Below are 16,704 nucleotides of genomic sequence, written 5' to 3' on the forward strand. Positions count from 1 at the left end.
CTGCCTCACGTGCCGAAGGTCCCAAGATCCCTGGCGGCATCTCCAGGTAGGGCTGAGAGAGATCTTAAAGAGCTGCTGCCAGTCAGTGTTGACAGTCCTGAGCTGGATGGACCAACAGCCTGACTGACTAGGTAGAATCCATAGCTCAGTGGCAGAGCATCTGCACAAGGACTCAGGCTCAATCCCTGGCAGCAGCTCCAGGTAGGACTGGGAAAGACTCTTGCCTGAAACCTTGGAGAGCTGCTGCCAGTCAGTGTTGACAGTCCTGAGCTGGACGGACCGACAGCCTGACTCATTAGGTAGCATCCATCACTCAGTGGTGGCGCATCTGCTTTGCACTCACAAGGTCTCAGGTTCACTCTCTGGCAGCATCTCCAGGGCTCTTTCCAGGCTAGCCGCTCAACAGCAACAAGATGCTTCTGTTCAAGCAAATTGCATTTGAAACGTAAACAGCAGGGGGAGCTGTTTTGCGGAAACTAACAACCCCCCAAAACAGTCACTTCTTTACGCCAGATATATGACGTCATAGGACTATATTGCTGCGATTAAATTTGAAACAAGGCATCGGAAATATGAACGGCACCCTGGTGTCCGCAGCGGGACTGCGGTGTCACAACGCAAGAAGTGTGGAAGCACACTTCCGAGATTCGACGTGACCCCGTTGCAGGGTCTAATCTGGAAAGCGCCCTTGTAGGGCTGGGAAAGACTCCTGCCTGGAACCTTGGAGAGCTGCCCCCTGTCAGTGCAGACAGTACTGAGCCAGAGGGGCCAAGGGACTGACTCAGATGGCAGCTTCCGGTTCCAGTTCACACACAGACACCCCACAGATATGCTTTATCAGGTGCAGCCGTGTTCGTACCGAAGCAGTATCGAAGCCACTAACTGCTCTTGTCTCTGGTTGGTGTCCCCCTTCCCGACAGGAGCTTGGGAGTTCATTGTTCGAAAGTGCGGTCGCTGACGCTGGATTCCTGGGAACCGGAATTACTGAAGGTAAAGACCAGGTCAAATGTGGGGTCGGAGAGCAGGGCAAGAAGGGAGATCGGATCATCAGCGTTGTTCATGCAGCAGCTCAGGATGTCTCTCTTGAGGGAGGCAAGATTGAAGTGTATTATTTTTTAAAAATCATTCTTGTCACCATTAAGGAGCGGGTTTGTTTTCCGTCGCTCCTGAGGGCACAGCTAGAAGCAGTGGGGTTGTCCCCTTTGCTAAGCAGGGTCTGACCTGGTTTGCATTTGGATGGGAGACGTGTGTGAGCACTGTGAGATATTGCCCGCAGGGGATGGGGCTGCTCTGGGAAGAGCTCCTGCCTGCCTGTATGCGGAAGGTTCCAAGTGTATAGTGGGAGGAGAGCCGGTCTTGTAGTTGCAAGCATGAATTGTCCCTTTGCTAAGCAGGGACTGCCCTGGTTTGCATTTGGATGGGAGACTACATGTGAGCAGCAGTGTGAGATATTTCCCCCCTTAGGGGATGGGGCCACTCTGGGAAGAGCACCTGCCTGCTTGCATGCAGAAGGGTCCAAGTTCTCTCCCTGGCAGCATCTCCAAGATAAGGCGGAGAGAGACTCCTGGCTGCAGCCTTGGAGAAGACACTGCCAGTCTGTGTAGACAATACTGAGCTAGATAGACCGATGGTCTGTCTCAGTATACGGCAGCTTCCTATGTTCCTATGACCTTCCAAGGAAGCAGATCCAAGCTAGACTTTAGGAGGCATTTCCTAACTGTGAGACTGTTGGACAGTGGAACAGCCTGCCTCATGCAGTGGTGGGCTCAGATTCCTGTGCTGAGCAGGAGGGTGGGCTAGAGGATCTCCAAGAGCCCTCCGACATTAGTACCCGCCTAATCTCTTGGCCTTTCCCTTGATTTCCCAAAGCTGATGTGTGAGCTGGGGAACAGCACCATGAACCAGATCTACGAGGCGCAGTGTGAGGAGCTGGGACTGAAGAAACCCACAGCGGGCAGTTCGAGGTACAGTTGAGATTGTTTCAGATTGGAGTGATATGCTCAAAGTGGTCAGTTCGCACTTCCTGCCTGGCCTGGTTAACATTCAAGCCTACCTCACAGGGTTATTGTGAGGTTATTGTAAGGGCCTCTGCCTCTTGGAGGCAGAACAGGAGACAAGCCTGAATTAGTCCATGATTCAGGCCCACATATTGTGGCCATGGGTACCATCATCTCAGGGCATGAATGCTCAGTTGTTTGGGGCAACATCTAACCCCACTAGAAATGGAAAAGAGGTGACAGCATTGTTGCACTTACAGCTTTTGGGTGTGTGATCGCCCCTCCATTATCCCCACCCCAAAAACAATTAGGATAAAAATGCAGTCCTTTTTGTACAGAGGAAAGGTTGCAAGCATGAATTGTTTTGTGGCCGTTTTGGCCCTTTGAGAGTTCGTCTCGCATATCCCTACAATAGTCCAATGGTTGCCCTCTCCCCATGGAGTAATCGTCGGAGGACATTCCTACTAATTTTCTTTCCCATTCCTCTGACAACACTGATCAAATTTGACAGTAGTTCAATTGTATATTTTGTGTTCTTATCACTTTGATAACCCTATAATCTTTTATAACAGCTTTTATTATCAGGACGATATACTAGGTAACACCTAATTCGCAGCACTGAAACGTTAATGATGCTGCAATTTTGATAGCTTCATAACAAACATATAGAGTTCATACCATTTTATGCATTTATCGCTTTGCGGTTTTACAGTTTTACAGCTTACTATATGCTTTTAATATGCTTTTATTATGCCTCATCCCCTTTACGTTCCTTATGTTCCTATGCCGGTCTGAGACCCAAATAAAGATGATTGAGTGATAGTTGTTTTTGTGTTTTTGCAATGTTTCAAAGCTTTTAAGTCGCACATTTGACTGCTGCAGACATGATGATCAGAACAAGCAAGGCATATGGACACACTGAAAGCTGGAAATCATTCCATGCACTCCCCTCTTTTCCATCTCAAGGGGTGCAAACCTTGTCAAAAATCACCCTGAGCGTCCGTCCCCCACAGCTGGTACCACCAACCCCAGCCAGCTCGTGTGCTAAATGTGATGACCTGATTCCTTCTCAGGCAGTGCTGAACAAACAAAAAGCGGTGTAGTATCTTAAAACACAGCCACCTAATGGCACAGCGGGGAAATGACTTGCCTAGCAAGCAAGAGGTTCCCGGTTTGAATCCCCGCTGGTATGTTTCCCAGACTATGGGAAACACCTCTATCGGGCAGCAGCGATATAGGAAGATGCTGAAAGGCATCATCTCCTACTGCACGGGAGGAGGCAATGGTAAACTCTTCCTGTATTCCTACCAAAGACAACCACAGGGCTCTTTGGTCACCAGGAGTCGATACCGACTCGAGGGCACGACTTTACCTTTACCTTTCTTAAAACACAAAGCAAAACAAGAGGAAAAATCCAAATACTGCTGTACAAAATGTAATGTAACCAGTATATAAAGGTAATTGTGCCGTCAAGTCGATTTCGACTCCTGGTGCCCAGAGCTCTGTGGTTTCCTTTCTAGTAGAATACAGGAGGGGTTTACCATTGCCTCCTCCCATGCAGTATGAGTTGATGCCTTTCAACATCTTCTTATATCGCTGCTGCCTGATGTAGTACCAGTGGGGATTCGAAATGGCAACCTTCTGCTTGTTAGTCAAGCATTTCCCCGCTGCACCATTAGGTGGTCAACCAGTATATACCATATCTTAATATAACGTCTTTCAATCTATTAAACCATGTTGCAATGCGTTGCAAATTTGTAATAAATGAACAATGTGTAATAATAGGTCTAAATCTTATTTTGTAAGTCTTTTGAGAGATAAATATAGATGTCCAAAGATGGTTCTATATACAATTCCCTGGATACGGAATATTGAATACCACTTGAAATGACTGCAGAGCTGATAGTTGATGGAAATGGATGCGAGTTCTAAGGTCTGCAAAACAGGAGGGATAATACTTTGTTTCCTGTTTCTCAGGCAGGACAAAGAAGCCTGGATCAAAGTCAAGTACGTCGAGAAGAAGTTCTTGAAGAAGCTGCCCACCGGGGAGGCCCTGGCCGAGAACGAGAGGAAACCCCGGCGCTGGAGCGTGAAGAAGTGCCAGAGGCGTAACAGCTCCACAAAAGCGCCCACGGCACGCCGGAAGTATCGACATGAAGCGGGGAATGCATCACCGGCAGCGCACCCGTCAGGTGGGGGAATGCATGGAAACAAGCAAAAAATTGTCCCCTCTGCTAAACAGGGCCTGCCCTGGTTTGGATTTGATGAAAGTGAAAGTGAAAGTGAAAGTTGTACGGGGGGGAAAGGAAGGAAGGTCAGAGGTTCACTCCCCGGCAGCATCTCCAGGTAGACCTGGGAGAGACTCCTGCCTGAAACCTTGGAGAACCTGCTGCCAGTCAGTGTGTAGACAATACTGAGCTAGATGGACCAAGGGTCTGACTTGGTATAAGGCAGCTTCTGATCTTCCTGTGCTATCCTGTATCTCTCCATGTCTCTTTGGTCAAAGGGATGGTTCCTACCTACGGCACAGGGGATTTCTTAAGAGAAAGGACTAAGAGAAGGATGAGAGAAGGAAACGTTTAAAAAGATAAATGAAAGGGAAAGGTCTCCCCCATCATGTTCCTTTGCTGTTGCTCTGGGTTGATCTGAGCTCTCCAGTTTAATGGGGACAATTTCGAAAATTAATTCAGAATTGGAGCACGTGCAGTCTCCCGTGGCTTCAAATTCTCTCCCCTTCCCTTTATATGACCAGTTAAAGTGGTACAAACAAGCAGTCTTGATGCAATGCTGCAAAAGAGAACCTTGAGGTCATGCTTCTTTGTCTTTGATATCAAATTGGAGCTAAGCAGACAGGCGGAGGGAGGAGTTACACAAAAGGAAGCCACGCTCTCCAACATTTCCACAGCGAAGACAGAGATAGGTCTGAGGGCATTAGGAGGCATGGCCAAGCCCTCTGGGAGGTGTATACAATGCGTAGGGAGTGTGGCCGAACAACCTAGGTGCATGGGCTACAATTCTAAGCAGCTAATAAAGTCAAGAAAACCAAAGTAGGGGGGCCAAGCCTAGATGCCCCAACGCTTTGCCGATGAAAACAGGGATATACTTATAACAGCCAATTCTCAGAGGAAGGATGACCCCACCCACAATTATACATTGCTGAGGAGAGGAGTCCACCCACGCAATACTGTGCATTTGCAAAGAGCCTTAGTGTACTGCACCAATTGACCTTCAGGTGTGTTCCAGGCACAAGACTTCCACCCACCCACTTGGAGATTTGATTTCTAGAGACTACAGAAAGGGATATGGATGGATGGAGGGAAGGAAGGAAGGAAGATGCGAAGAAAGAAGGAAAGAGAAGAAAGAGAGAGAGAGAAAGAAAGAAAGAAAGAAAGAGAAGTGAAAGATCTACAGAAAAAAGAAGGAAGTAGGGAACTAAAATGTGTAGAGAAAAGGAAGGAAGGAAGGAAGGAAGGAAGGAGATGCGTAGAGGGAAAAAGAAAGAGATAAAGAAAAAGTGAAAGAAAAAGAGAAAGAAAGATGTACAGAAAATAGAAGAAGGAAGAAAAGAAAGAAAGAACAGGAAAGTGAAAGATTTACGGAAAAAGGAAGGAGGAGGGAACGAAAATGTGCAGAGAAAAGGAAGGAAGGAGATGCACAGAGGAATAAAGAGAGAGAGAAAAAAGTGAAAGAAAAAGAGAAAGAGAAAGAAAGAAAGAAAGAAAGAAAGAAAGAAAGAAAGAAAGAAAGAAAGAAAGAAAGAACAGATGAAAGTGAAAGAAAAAGTAAGGAGGGAACGAAAATGCAGAGAAAAGGAAGTAAGTGATGAGATGCTCAGAGGAATAAAGAAAGAGAAAAAAGTGAAAGTAAAGGGAAAAGAAAAAGAGAATGAAAAAGGAAGAAAGATGTACAGAAAAAAAGGAAGGAAGGCATTCATTGGGTGAATCCTGAAACGTGACAATTCTAGCGAGCGACATGAAAAAAACCAGAACAAGGCAGACCTAGGAGGCAAAAACAGGGACTGATTCCAGGAAATAGGGACTGCCCCTGGTAGACAGGAATATTTGAAGCCTACACGGTGCTTCCCCGGGTCAGATGGCCTACCTTGAATCTGCCACATGAGATGAGCCGCTGTTTGTTGAATGAAAGGGCCTCAGAGCCAAACTCTCCAAGGTCTGTCCTGGCTAGGGAAATGAAGGCCTGGAGAGAGAAAACAGAGGAAAAAAGTGAGGGTGGGGAAAAGAGATTTTTATTCACCCCCCCTCCGAAAAAACAGCCCCCACCCCCTGGCTTTTCCCAGTTGTTTCCAGACTTTCTAATCCTGGCCCCCTTAAAATGCCCCCCTCTTTTAAAGCTCTTTCCTCCTTTGAAAACAGCTGCTACCCTGGAATGGAAGTTCCGCCGGGATTCCCTCTTCTGCCCCGATGAGCTGGACTCTCTTTTCTCGTACTTCGACACCGGCGCTGGGGCTGGCGGTGGGCCACGCAGTAAGTAAAGCCTTACAGGCTTGTTTGTTTGATTTAGCACATTTATGGACCGCCTGACTCCCACAGACTCGAGACATACATTAAAACAACAACAATGAAAACCAGGGAAAAACAGACACACAGACACACAAAACGATAAGCCTGGCAAAATAAATAAGTTTTCAAAAGCTTCTTAAAGGACAGAAGGGAGGAGGGGGCATTATGAATCTCAGGAGGCAGAGTGTTCCATAAGGAAGGGGCTGTAGCAGAGAAGGCCCTGCCACGAGCCCAGGCCCCACGTACCACCCCTGGGCCCCATACTCTGAGAAGGCCCACCTGAGACGACCTCACAGGGTGGGTCTAAGTTGGATGGGAGAGGCGGTCCTGAAGGTACACGGGCACCAAGCCCTGAAGGGTTTTATAGGTGATAACCAGCACTTGGAATTGGACCCGGAAGCGAACTGGCAGCCAATGCAGCGACCTCAACAAAGGTGAAACATGGCCATATTTTCAGCTGCCCATAAGCAGCTGGGCTGTGGCATTTTGAGCCAGCCGAAGCTTCCGAGTCATCTTCAAAAGTCACCCCAGGTAGAGCGCATTGCAATAGTCCGACCAAGAGGTGACCAGGGCATGAGTCATGGGTGTGAGTTGACTTTGTTTAACATATTTATATACCACCCAAAACCTACATCTCTGGGCGGTGCACCTGTTGCTCCTTTCCCTCTTGCCACTTCCTTGAACTACTGCAGCGAGGAACATTGGCTACCCTTCCAAGCTCATGTGGACATTAAGAAAGAAACAGAGGGTGTGTCCACATGATCAATTTAATGTCGGCTCCGTGGGAGTGTGGAGATTTCTGTGGCACACACAATCTCAGAAAGTGATGGCGTAAACCCAGTAGGTCCTCCCAACCACTGGCTGGCAATACACCAACCCGCCAAGAAGTCAACATCGTCGAATCGCGTTCTGATCTAAGATTAGGGCCCTCCGCTTCGTGTCCGGTTGGCAACATGCCAACTGGACACGAAGCAGAGATCCACAGATTGGGATTCTGCTTGACTATCTCGGTATCCAGTTGGTGCATTGCCAAGCACAGATCGGGGGAAATGTCTAAGTTTGCATTATCTCTTTACGGGAGCCCCATGTGCCACGGGGAGGATCTCTCTGTTCCCGTGGCGCTGACATTAGATCGATTGTGTGAACTTGCGCAGAGGGAGCGAGAGAAATAGGAAGTTCCTTTTCACTGATCTCAGTTTACAGGTTAAAAATTAAAATTGCACGTTTTTGAATTATTTTCTCTAGTTGATCCCCTGGTATTTTCAATATTTTGGTGGCTGGGCTTTACATCTATCTATCTATCTATCTATCTATCTATCTATCTATCTATCTATCTATCTATCTAACACACACACACACACACACACACACACACACACACACACACACACACAACATCTCCATTCCCTTTCAAGTCAATCCTTTGCCATCTTTCCAAGCACACTTTTCTTTTCTCTTCCTTTTGCCCTCAAAGGGAAATTAGATCTGCTCCTGACTGCTGATTTCTCTTTTTAAAAAACAAGTGCTTGTGATAATGAACTCCCCTCACATGCCGTCCACCTTCCTCTTAGGTGGCAACCACATCTCTGTGCCGCACCCCCTAGCAGCCGGCACCTGGAGTGAGAGTGGCAATGGTCCCGCAGGCAGCGGTTCACCATTCCTCCTGGACGGAGGTAAGGGGACGCCGTAGCAGTGTAGCATGACCCAGGGACTCTTGCTGCAGGGCGGCCAGCCGTGCTAGTGCCTCGAAGCCTCCATGATCAGAGGCAGTATATCTTGGAGGGAAGGGTTAGATGAATTCATGCTGGAGAGGTCAGCTCAATCAGCTGCAGTTGGACATATTTCCTTAATGGAGCCTCCACTTGCAAAGGCAGTCTACCTCTGTCACGTGCAATAGCGGAAGACTATAGGCAGTCCTCACGTCCATTATGAGGGTAGGAGGTTCTGCTACTTTAGTCTGGGAGCCAGGCACATTCCCGATATGTGATCGTTGTGTTCAATCAAAGCAAGGTCAGAGGTGGGTGACTTGCTCGTCTGTCAAGCCTCAGCTGAGTTGGACAGTTTTAATTTCTACCTCATTCTGAAGCTGGGGACAGAATCTGGGTAGGGCAGGCTTATCGTACCCAGCTGGAGCTTAGCACACAATCAAGCTTGCTTTGATCCGATACGCGATCAAATATCGGGAGCATGCCCAGCTTCTGAACTAGGGTAGAAGTCTGCTTCTGGGCTTCTCTGAGGCCATCTGGCTGGCTCCTTTTAACAAAAGAGTGCTCTCCAGGATGGTCCTGTGGTTCGATCTAGCACTGCCCTTCTTAAATTCAGCATCCTGTGAGGTGAGTGGAGAAAGAACGCTTTGGAAGACCCCAAGGCGATGATCGAGAGAACTCCGAAACGTATCCCAAGCGCCATCTGAGCGGCACCCAACTGGGTCAAAATGCCGGCAAACACTGAGAGATGGTCATGCTGTTCCAGCATCTGACCCCATATGCGCTTGCTGGTTGGGTGGAAATGCTGCATCTCCTCAGCAGGTGGCGCTGTGGCGCTCTCACATATTACCACGTAGGAAGCGTTCTGGGGAGCGAAGGGGGGGTATAGATTGGAGGATGGCCATCCCCACGTGTTAAAATGCACTCGATTTGTGCTTTGTTGGCCCCGCAGGTCTGAGCAGCGATAGCGGTCTGGGTGGAAGCACAGATGGCAGCACGGACGTCCTAGTGTTTGGGTCGGTGGTGGATAGCGTCACGGAGGAAGGTAGGCGTTGCGTACCGGGTTGGCCAAGGCAAGACTGCGCGCTAAATATAAGGGAATGTTATGTCCGTGTTTTTAAAAGCCAATTGAAGCACATCTTTTAAAAGAGGCTTTTAAATGTTTTATCTGCTGCTTAGACCTGGTCGGGTCTTTCGTTTTTTTAGTTCTCCGTTTTTAGCTTTCCATTACTTTGAATTTGAGACTTTAAAAACAACTGTAATTTTAAATGTGGTTTTAGCCTGGTCTGTTAACGGGTTTGGCTTTATTCATCTTTTATTTTACGTTGTTATCTGTTTTATGAATGTTGTGAGCCGCCCTGAGCAGTAGTGTATTGGAGGGGCGGGGTATAAAAATTTCCAATAATAAAATAAGAATAGCCTTTTTAAAAAGTGCCTCTTCACTCCGTTAGCAGGGAAGGTGATCCTAAAAGATGGCCAGGAAAAGGGGCAAGGAGGTTCTGGCATATGGACGCTGAGATGGGATCAGGAGAAGGAGGGACTTACGGAAAGTAGGGATGTGCACAAATCAATTTTTTTGATTCGATTTGTGCCCAAAACAAATCACCCCTGATTTGTTTTGTATCCAAATCTACCCCCTCCAAATCACCTCAGATTCTATTTGTATTTGCTTTGATTCAATTCTGATTCGGACCACTTAACAAGGTCCTGGGAGCACCAAATGTGTGTGTTGGGTAGGTCCCCATGGCCATCTACCACCCAAATTTTAAGGCAGTGGGACATCTGGGGGTGGGAATCTGGGGGAATTAATAGGAGGGATCCAAATCTCGAATCGATTCGAATTGAATCAGGCACAATTCGATTTGTACCCAAATCTAGGCAATGGACCACAGGGTTGATTTGTTTTGTCTCCAGATCACCCAAATCAGCTAGATTCAGGTACGAATAGATTTGTACCCGAATCGATTTGCACATCCCTAATGGAAAGCCCATCAGGATCAGGAGAAGGATGGACTTATGGAAAGGAGGTCCAAACTTCAGGGGCAGTCATCTGGTCACCTGTGCCCTCGACTCACCCCAATCATCTCCTCACTGATTTCTCTCGTAGAGTGCGAAGTGTCTGAAGATTCCAGCGGAGAGGCCGAACAAGAGGCCTCGGATCTGGAGGACCTGAGGGAGCTGCACCCTGGCTTGCTAGTTTACAAGGCGTCACGGGCCCGGAACCTGCCTGTCATGGCAGAGGCCCTGGCCCACGGCGCAGATGTCAACTGGGTGAACGATGAGGATGAGAACAAAACCCCGTTGATTCAAGCTGTGATGGGGGTAGGCCATCTCTCTCTTGGGAAAGTCTAGCTGCAAGAGACCTTGGTCACCCTGGGATGTGACCAAGAGAGGCAAAGCAGGCAACCTGTCTGCGGGGAGGGGAAATGTGGAGATGCATTACCTCTTCTGAACATCTAGCTTGGGGTCTTGCCTTTTTCTGGGAAGGGGAGGCAACGGGACAGTGTGATGTAGCAGTTAGTGTTCGAGCAGGATTGAGGAAACCCGAGTTCAGATCCTCGTTCAGCCATTAAGTTCACTGGGTAACGCTGGGCCAGTCACTTCTCTCTTAGCCTAACCTACCTCAGCAGGTTGTTGTGGAGGTGAATATAAACATCTACACCGCTCTGGGCTCTTTGGAGGAAGAGAGGAATATAAATGTGAAAATAAAAGAAACACATATCTGCATTACCTCCCTTTGGAGGAGGATGTGAGCCTAGGTGGCCAGATTTGGCTTTTTAAAAGCCAAATTCTGGCTTATGGCACATTTGACCCATGAGTATACCCCTTAGGTTCTAGCCACCCTAATGTAAGCAGATGTGTCAGAAGATTGCTTCCCCTCCCGTCTCTTAAAACCCGTTCCTGGGTTGGGGTCATGGGTCAAAGTGCAGGAAACACATCTGAAAAGTTAGCTTTGCAGTGGGTGAAGGAAAGGAAGCCATTCACTGAGACTTACTAAGAACTGAGAATTCTACCTTCCAGTTTAACAATAAGAGTCTAGTCCTCATGGTTTTCAAGGTAAGTTTGCAGCCACTGGGGCAAGCTGCAGAACGTACCAGTTGTTTGAGGCACATGTTGAAGGGCAAACTTTATGAAAGGAGCTAGTACAGACATTTGAGTTTTTGTCTTTTGAATAAGATCTCTGAGAAAGAATAAGCAAGAATCTACATTGTACCAATGTAAGTGTTGTGGTCAAAATCATCTGGGAAATGTAGTTTTCTGAGGGTGCTGAGAATTCTACTAGAGATCCCTTCAGAGGACTACGACTCCCAGAGCTTCTTGGCAAGAAGGAATGACTGTTAAACTGGTTTAATTCTGTTGATATGCCTAGAATCTAAATGTCATCTCTCTTCCTTTGTCTCCACAGGGCTCCTTGATAGCCTGTGAATTCTTGCTCCAGAATGGAGCAGACGTTAACCAAAGAGATATCCGAGGGCGTGCGCCTCTGCACCATGCCACATATTTGGGACACACTGGGTAAGTCATTCAGGCATGTCACACTTCACAACATGTGTGACTTCTAGGGGCCATTTTGCATGGAAGTGGGCAGACATCATTTTTTTAATAGGTTCCGCGTGTGCTGAGTTCAAATCTGCTGTACCCTGGGCTGAATCTCAGCCCCTTCGCCTGGAAAGCATATCTCGCCAGTGCTGAAACAGCGTCACTGGCTCACAGTAGGGCTGATTTCACAATCATAAACCGAGTTGGAGCTTCTGGCTTCCTCACGATCAAAGCCGATCGAAAGCACTACCCTGGCTGGGTGGTGCTTCAACCCTGTTTAGGGTCATGTGAACAAACCCAGTGTGTCCCATGTAAGTAGCACAGCACAACTGCAGGGACACTCTTTTAAGTCACTGCACAGCCGGTCTCTTGCGCAACACCATGGGTGTGCCTTCCATGTGCGCAATAGCGCCACTGGGTCCCTAGAACGCGCGTTCCACTGTGAAAGATGTTGACCAATTTATGTGGAAGGTACTGTGTAACTGCTAAGGCGGAGTCCCATGACCACTGCAATGGGAGTTTGTTGGTGAATCTCAGATCTCCAAGCCACATGCGTGGCGTGGATTTGTTTTTTTCGGTCCCAGATGCACACCACAAACACCTGACCTTTGACCAAGATTGTGAACCTTAGCTCTAAACGTGACTCATTGAGCCTGGTTAAATGTTGAGTGTTTGTGGCGTGCACCTGGGATTGGTAAAAGTGTCTGAGTTCCCACAGCACGCTCCGTAGGAGCACACGCAGCTCAGAGATCTCAGAGTTGCTAGTGTCTATCTTGTTTCTGTTTTGTGTTTTAGATTGCGAGCCCTTTGGGAACAGGGATGCAGCTTATTTATTCATTATTTATTTCTCTATGTAAACCACTTTGGGAACTTTTGTTGAAAAGCGGTATATAAATATCCGCAGTAGTAGTATAAGATCTTGGATTCGCCGATAGGCGGACATGTGAACCAACCCAGTGCTCCCTGTAACAGGGATTCTTATCACTGCTAACTACAACTCCCATCATCCCCAGCCAAGAGGCACTGTAGCTGGGGATGATGGGAATTATTGTCAACAGCGATAAGAATGCCTGTTACAGGGAACATTGGACCAGCCCTAAGAATCCCTCTTAACAGGGATTCCCAGATGTCGTTGACTACAACTCCCAGCATCCCCAGTGCAAAGACAAGGGAATGGCCTTTGGCTGGGGATTATGGGAGTTGTAGTCAACAACATCTGGGAATCCCTGTTGGAGGAAATGCTGGCCCTAAGTATGCTTAATACTATGCCCAAAGTTTGCATGTCATAAGATTATCTACCCCGCTGCACAAAGACTTTATTTTCCCCTCTGACGCCTGTCCTTTTTACCTTTGGCAGCCAGGTCTGCTTGTTCCTAAAGCGGGGAGCCAACCAGCATGCAGTTGACGAGGATGGGCAGGACCCTCTCAGCATCGCGGTCCAGGCTGCTAACGCAGACATTGTGACCTTGTAAGTCGATACCAGAGATCTCCTTTAGAGGGATGTAGCTACTAAGCTTCCGAGCCACGACCAGCAGGAGGAAGCAGTGGCGTGTGATTCTACTGCCGCGCGTCTCCTTTTCCCTACCATAATTCTGATAAGAAGAAGCATGGAGCCAGAACAAAATGTTCCAGTATATCCCCGTTGAACTTGTGTTTTCTGAGCCTGTGCCTGAGCACAGTGGGATTTTGAGACCCCTCTCCCCCTCAGAAAGAAAAGGGTTGTGACTGTCTTGAGGGAGTGTTCTACAAGCAGAGAAATATCCCACTCTTTTTGTTCAGACCCTCCTTTCCCAGCCTCTCACCCTTAGCTCCACCCACCTAGTTGTCTGCTAACTGCCCTCTGAGTCCGTGGACATTCCGCTCCATTGAGCTACTTCGGGGCAGTTTGGGAAGGCTTTTGCCCCCGTAGGGTTTTCCCCCTTCATGTTTTTTGTGAAACCCAAACTATCTGTGGGTTACCCCGAGTCACCCTCAGGTGCTCCAGCGATGTGTCCATAAGGAGCAGAACCAGCTGTCCCTGTAACAGGGATCCCCACATGTTGTTGACTACAGCTCCCATCATGCCCGGCTGCAATGGCTTTTGGCTAGGGATAATGGGAGTTGTAGTCAACCACATCTGAGAATCCCTGTTACAGGGATCAAAACATTTCCAGCTCTTTCAGAGATTTAAGATGTAATGATAACTTTAAGGAAACGTTCTCGAAGCAGTTGACGAGAGAGGGGGAGAGAGAGACAGAGATAGGGAGAGGATTTGATGACCTTTCACAAGGATGTCCGCGGCTAACCAAATTCTCCCTCCTTGTCTGCTCCCCCTCCAGGCTGCGTCTGGCTCGAATGAACGAAGAAATGCGTGAAGCTGAGGGGCCATTTGGTCATCCAGGTCAATATCCCAACAACAGCCCCACAGAGCTCCAGTACCGAAAGTGTATACAGGAGTTCATCAGCCTTAACATAGATGAGTGTTAGTGACAACTCCCAGAACCCTGCTGCCGCCTCCTCCTCCTCTTTTGGGTCGAAATTTAAGGATGCCAACTGAGCCCAGGGAACAAACAAATGAACTGTAGACATGTCTTGGAGGGTGGGGTTTGCTGATGGAAGGTTTCAGTTCGGATGGCTAAGAGCGGATGGGCCAAAGGCTGTGCGGAAGGAAAGGGAGATGGCGAGAGCGAGAGAGAGAGAGAAAGGGGAGGACCATGAAAATAAATATGTGTACATTTTCATATCAGACTTGTCTGCTTCAGACTGGCAAGCGGATTTGCTTTTGGGGGAGGGTGGAGTGGGGCAAATACAAAGAAGGCCATGCAGGTTTACCCACCAGCGGCTCGTTGGGGGCAAACACAAAGAAGGCCATGCAGGTTTACCCACCAGTGGCTTGTTGGGGGCAAACACAAAGAAGGCCATGCAGGTTTACCTGCCAATGGCTCTTTTTCCTCACCTCTTTTTCTTTAATCAACAGTCTTCAGGAATAAAAGCAGCCAATTCGTCACCAGGAATAAAACTGGGATCCAAAGTAGAGGAGATTTGATCAGAGAGGAGTGGGTTGTGCATAGATAGGGAGAGTGAGATTGGATCAGAGCTGAATGAGGCTTACTCGGATGCAGGCTTCCCTCTCCGTCTCTCTCGCTCTCTTCTCTTGCTTTTGCCAATGGCGGTGGCCATCCAGTTGTGATGCTACACTGGATGGTTTTGAGCGCTGATTCAAACAGAACGAACCAACAAAACACCCCAGCAGGCATCTTGGGGGTAGAATGCAGCTGCCTAACTTCCTTTAGTGCAAAGCGGGTGTGGATGGGGGTTTGTGGGGCTGCCGGTGGGTCTGTTTGCTGTGTACCGTGCATGTGCCGCAGCGCTTAGGTTGAGAGGCATGGCTGCCCACCTTACATGCTCTCAGGTTAAAGCCAGCAAATGCTTCCTCTGATTTTGTTTTTAAATAGAAATTCACAGAGAGGTAAGCTTAGCTGGTCAAAGCCATAACTCAGCCGCTTCCAAGATGAGGATGCAATCCTTACAGAGTGAAGACCGATGTAACATTCCTAAGGCAGATCCAGAGAAAATAAAAGCTTCTGTAACTTGGCAGCAAAAACCAGTTGTGGCTAGCACCGATTGGCTAGTGCCTATAATGTTGCCAACACATCTTCCACCACCAAAACTCTGGAATAATTTTGCAGCTATTAAAAAAAATTTCCTTATAAAGAATGGTCATATAAATGGGAAAACAAGGGTTGGCCAATGGGTAGCCCACAGGCTGCATCAGACCTGCAAGATGATGTTGGATTGTCCTTATAGTGTCTGGGCTGTGCCATTTCAGTCTGAAGGCAGGAGCACACATGCTTCTCCATACCAAAACAAATTCCCTGAACATAGGAAGCTGCCTTATACCGAGTCAAACCATTGATCCATCTAGCTCAGTCTTGTCTACACTGACTAGCAGCAGCTCTCCAAGGTTTCAGGCTGCAGTCTTTCCCAGCCCTACCTGGAGATGCCAGGATGTGAACCAGAGATCTTCTACATGGAAGCAGGTACCCTACACTGAGCTACAACCGCATCCATAACGGGAATATCTTACAGCACTAACATGTAGTCTCTCATCCAAATGAAAACCAAGGTGGGTCCTACTTAGCAAAGGCCAATTCATGCTCTCTACCACAAGGCCAACTCTCCTCCCCTAGAAAACCAGCATGTCAGTGGGGAGGTTTCTAACCTAGCCTTCTTCCTGATATGCTCACGTTCTGTGTTGAGGAGTCACACAGAAAAAATGGGTTTACTCCTCCATTTTTTGCATGGAGGAGAATTCAATCTTGAGACATGTGATTTTTGTCTTTTAAAAAGGGAGCACCCACTGTGGGGAGGGTGCAAGACATACAACCGACTCAGCATTCAGCTCATTTGAATACCATGCAAATTGGACCCTGGGATTCAGCTGGGCTCACACACAGTGGCAGCAACTCTGGGGCTATAGCTCAGGGGTAGAGCATTTGCTTTGCATGCAGAAGGTCCCAGGTTCAATCCCTGGCATTTCCAGGCAGGGGTGGGGAAAACCTCTGTCTTGAAATCCTGAGAACATCTTCCAATCCGTATAGATAGATCAGAGGTTCCCAACCAGGGCACTCCAGGTATGGATGAACTACAACTCCCATCCTCCTCCACCACAATAAATTATAGCTGGGGATGATGGGAGTTGTAGTTCATCCACACCTGGAGTGCCCCAGGTTGGGAACCCCTGAGATAAATGATAGATAGACCAATAGTCTGGCTCAGCAGAAGACAACATCCTATGTTTGCAGAAGCCTTAAATATTACTTCTGTCTTCTCAAATATTACTTCTGTCTTCTTAAACATTACATCTGTCTTCACCCTTAGACTCGCCAAAGTGGTGAGGCTTGGAAGAAAAGGCTCATCGCCGGCGATGGGTTGTTGTTTTTTTGTTTTTTTAAAAAAGGA

At 47.9% G+C, this 16,704-nt stretch overlaps 1 protein-coding gene and 1 long non-coding RNA gene across 2 annotated transcripts in view; one reads left to right on the forward strand and one right to left on the reverse strand.

Moving 5' to 3' along the window:
• Positions 1–16,704, forward strand: part of ACAP3 (ArfGAP with coiled-coil, ankyrin repeat and PH domains 3) — a 113,567-nt gene that overhangs the window by 81,058 nt on the left and 15,805 nt on the right. The window contains exons 16-25 of the mRNA XM_053281464.1: positions 921–990; positions 1,870–1,964; positions 3,975–4,189; positions 6,371–6,481; positions 8,089–8,190; positions 9,176–9,268; positions 10,331–10,545; positions 11,630–11,739; positions 13,121–13,231; positions 14,082–14,143. Of these exons, the coding sequence (XP_053137439.1) occupies positions 921–990; positions 1,870–1,964; positions 3,975–4,189; positions 6,371–6,481; positions 8,089–8,190; positions 9,176–9,268; positions 10,331–10,545; positions 11,630–11,739; positions 13,121–13,231; positions 14,082–14,143 (1,184 nt within the window). The remainder of the gene's footprint in view (positions 1–920; positions 991–1,869; positions 1,965–3,974; positions 4,190–6,370; positions 6,482–8,088; positions 8,191–9,175; positions 9,269–10,330; positions 10,546–11,629; positions 11,740–13,120; positions 13,232–14,081; positions 14,144–16,704) is intronic.
• The window catches only part of LOC128338702 (uncharacterized), a 72,881-nt gene that overhangs the window by 42,519 nt on the left and 13,658 nt on the right, over positions 1–16,704 (reverse strand). The window contains exon 2 of the long non-coding RNA XR_008312677.1: positions 6,099–6,194. This is a non-coding gene — a long non-coding RNA (uncharacterized LOC128338702). The remainder of the gene's footprint in view (positions 1–6,098; positions 6,195–16,704) is intronic.

The sequence above is a fragment of the Hemicordylus capensis genome, chromosome 16, assembly GCF_027244095.1.
Source record: "Hemicordylus capensis ecotype Gifberg chromosome 16, rHemCap1.1.pri, whole genome shotgun sequence".
Classification (NCBI taxonomy): domain Eukaryota; kingdom Metazoa; phylum Chordata; class Lepidosauria; order Squamata; family Cordylidae; genus Hemicordylus; species Hemicordylus capensis.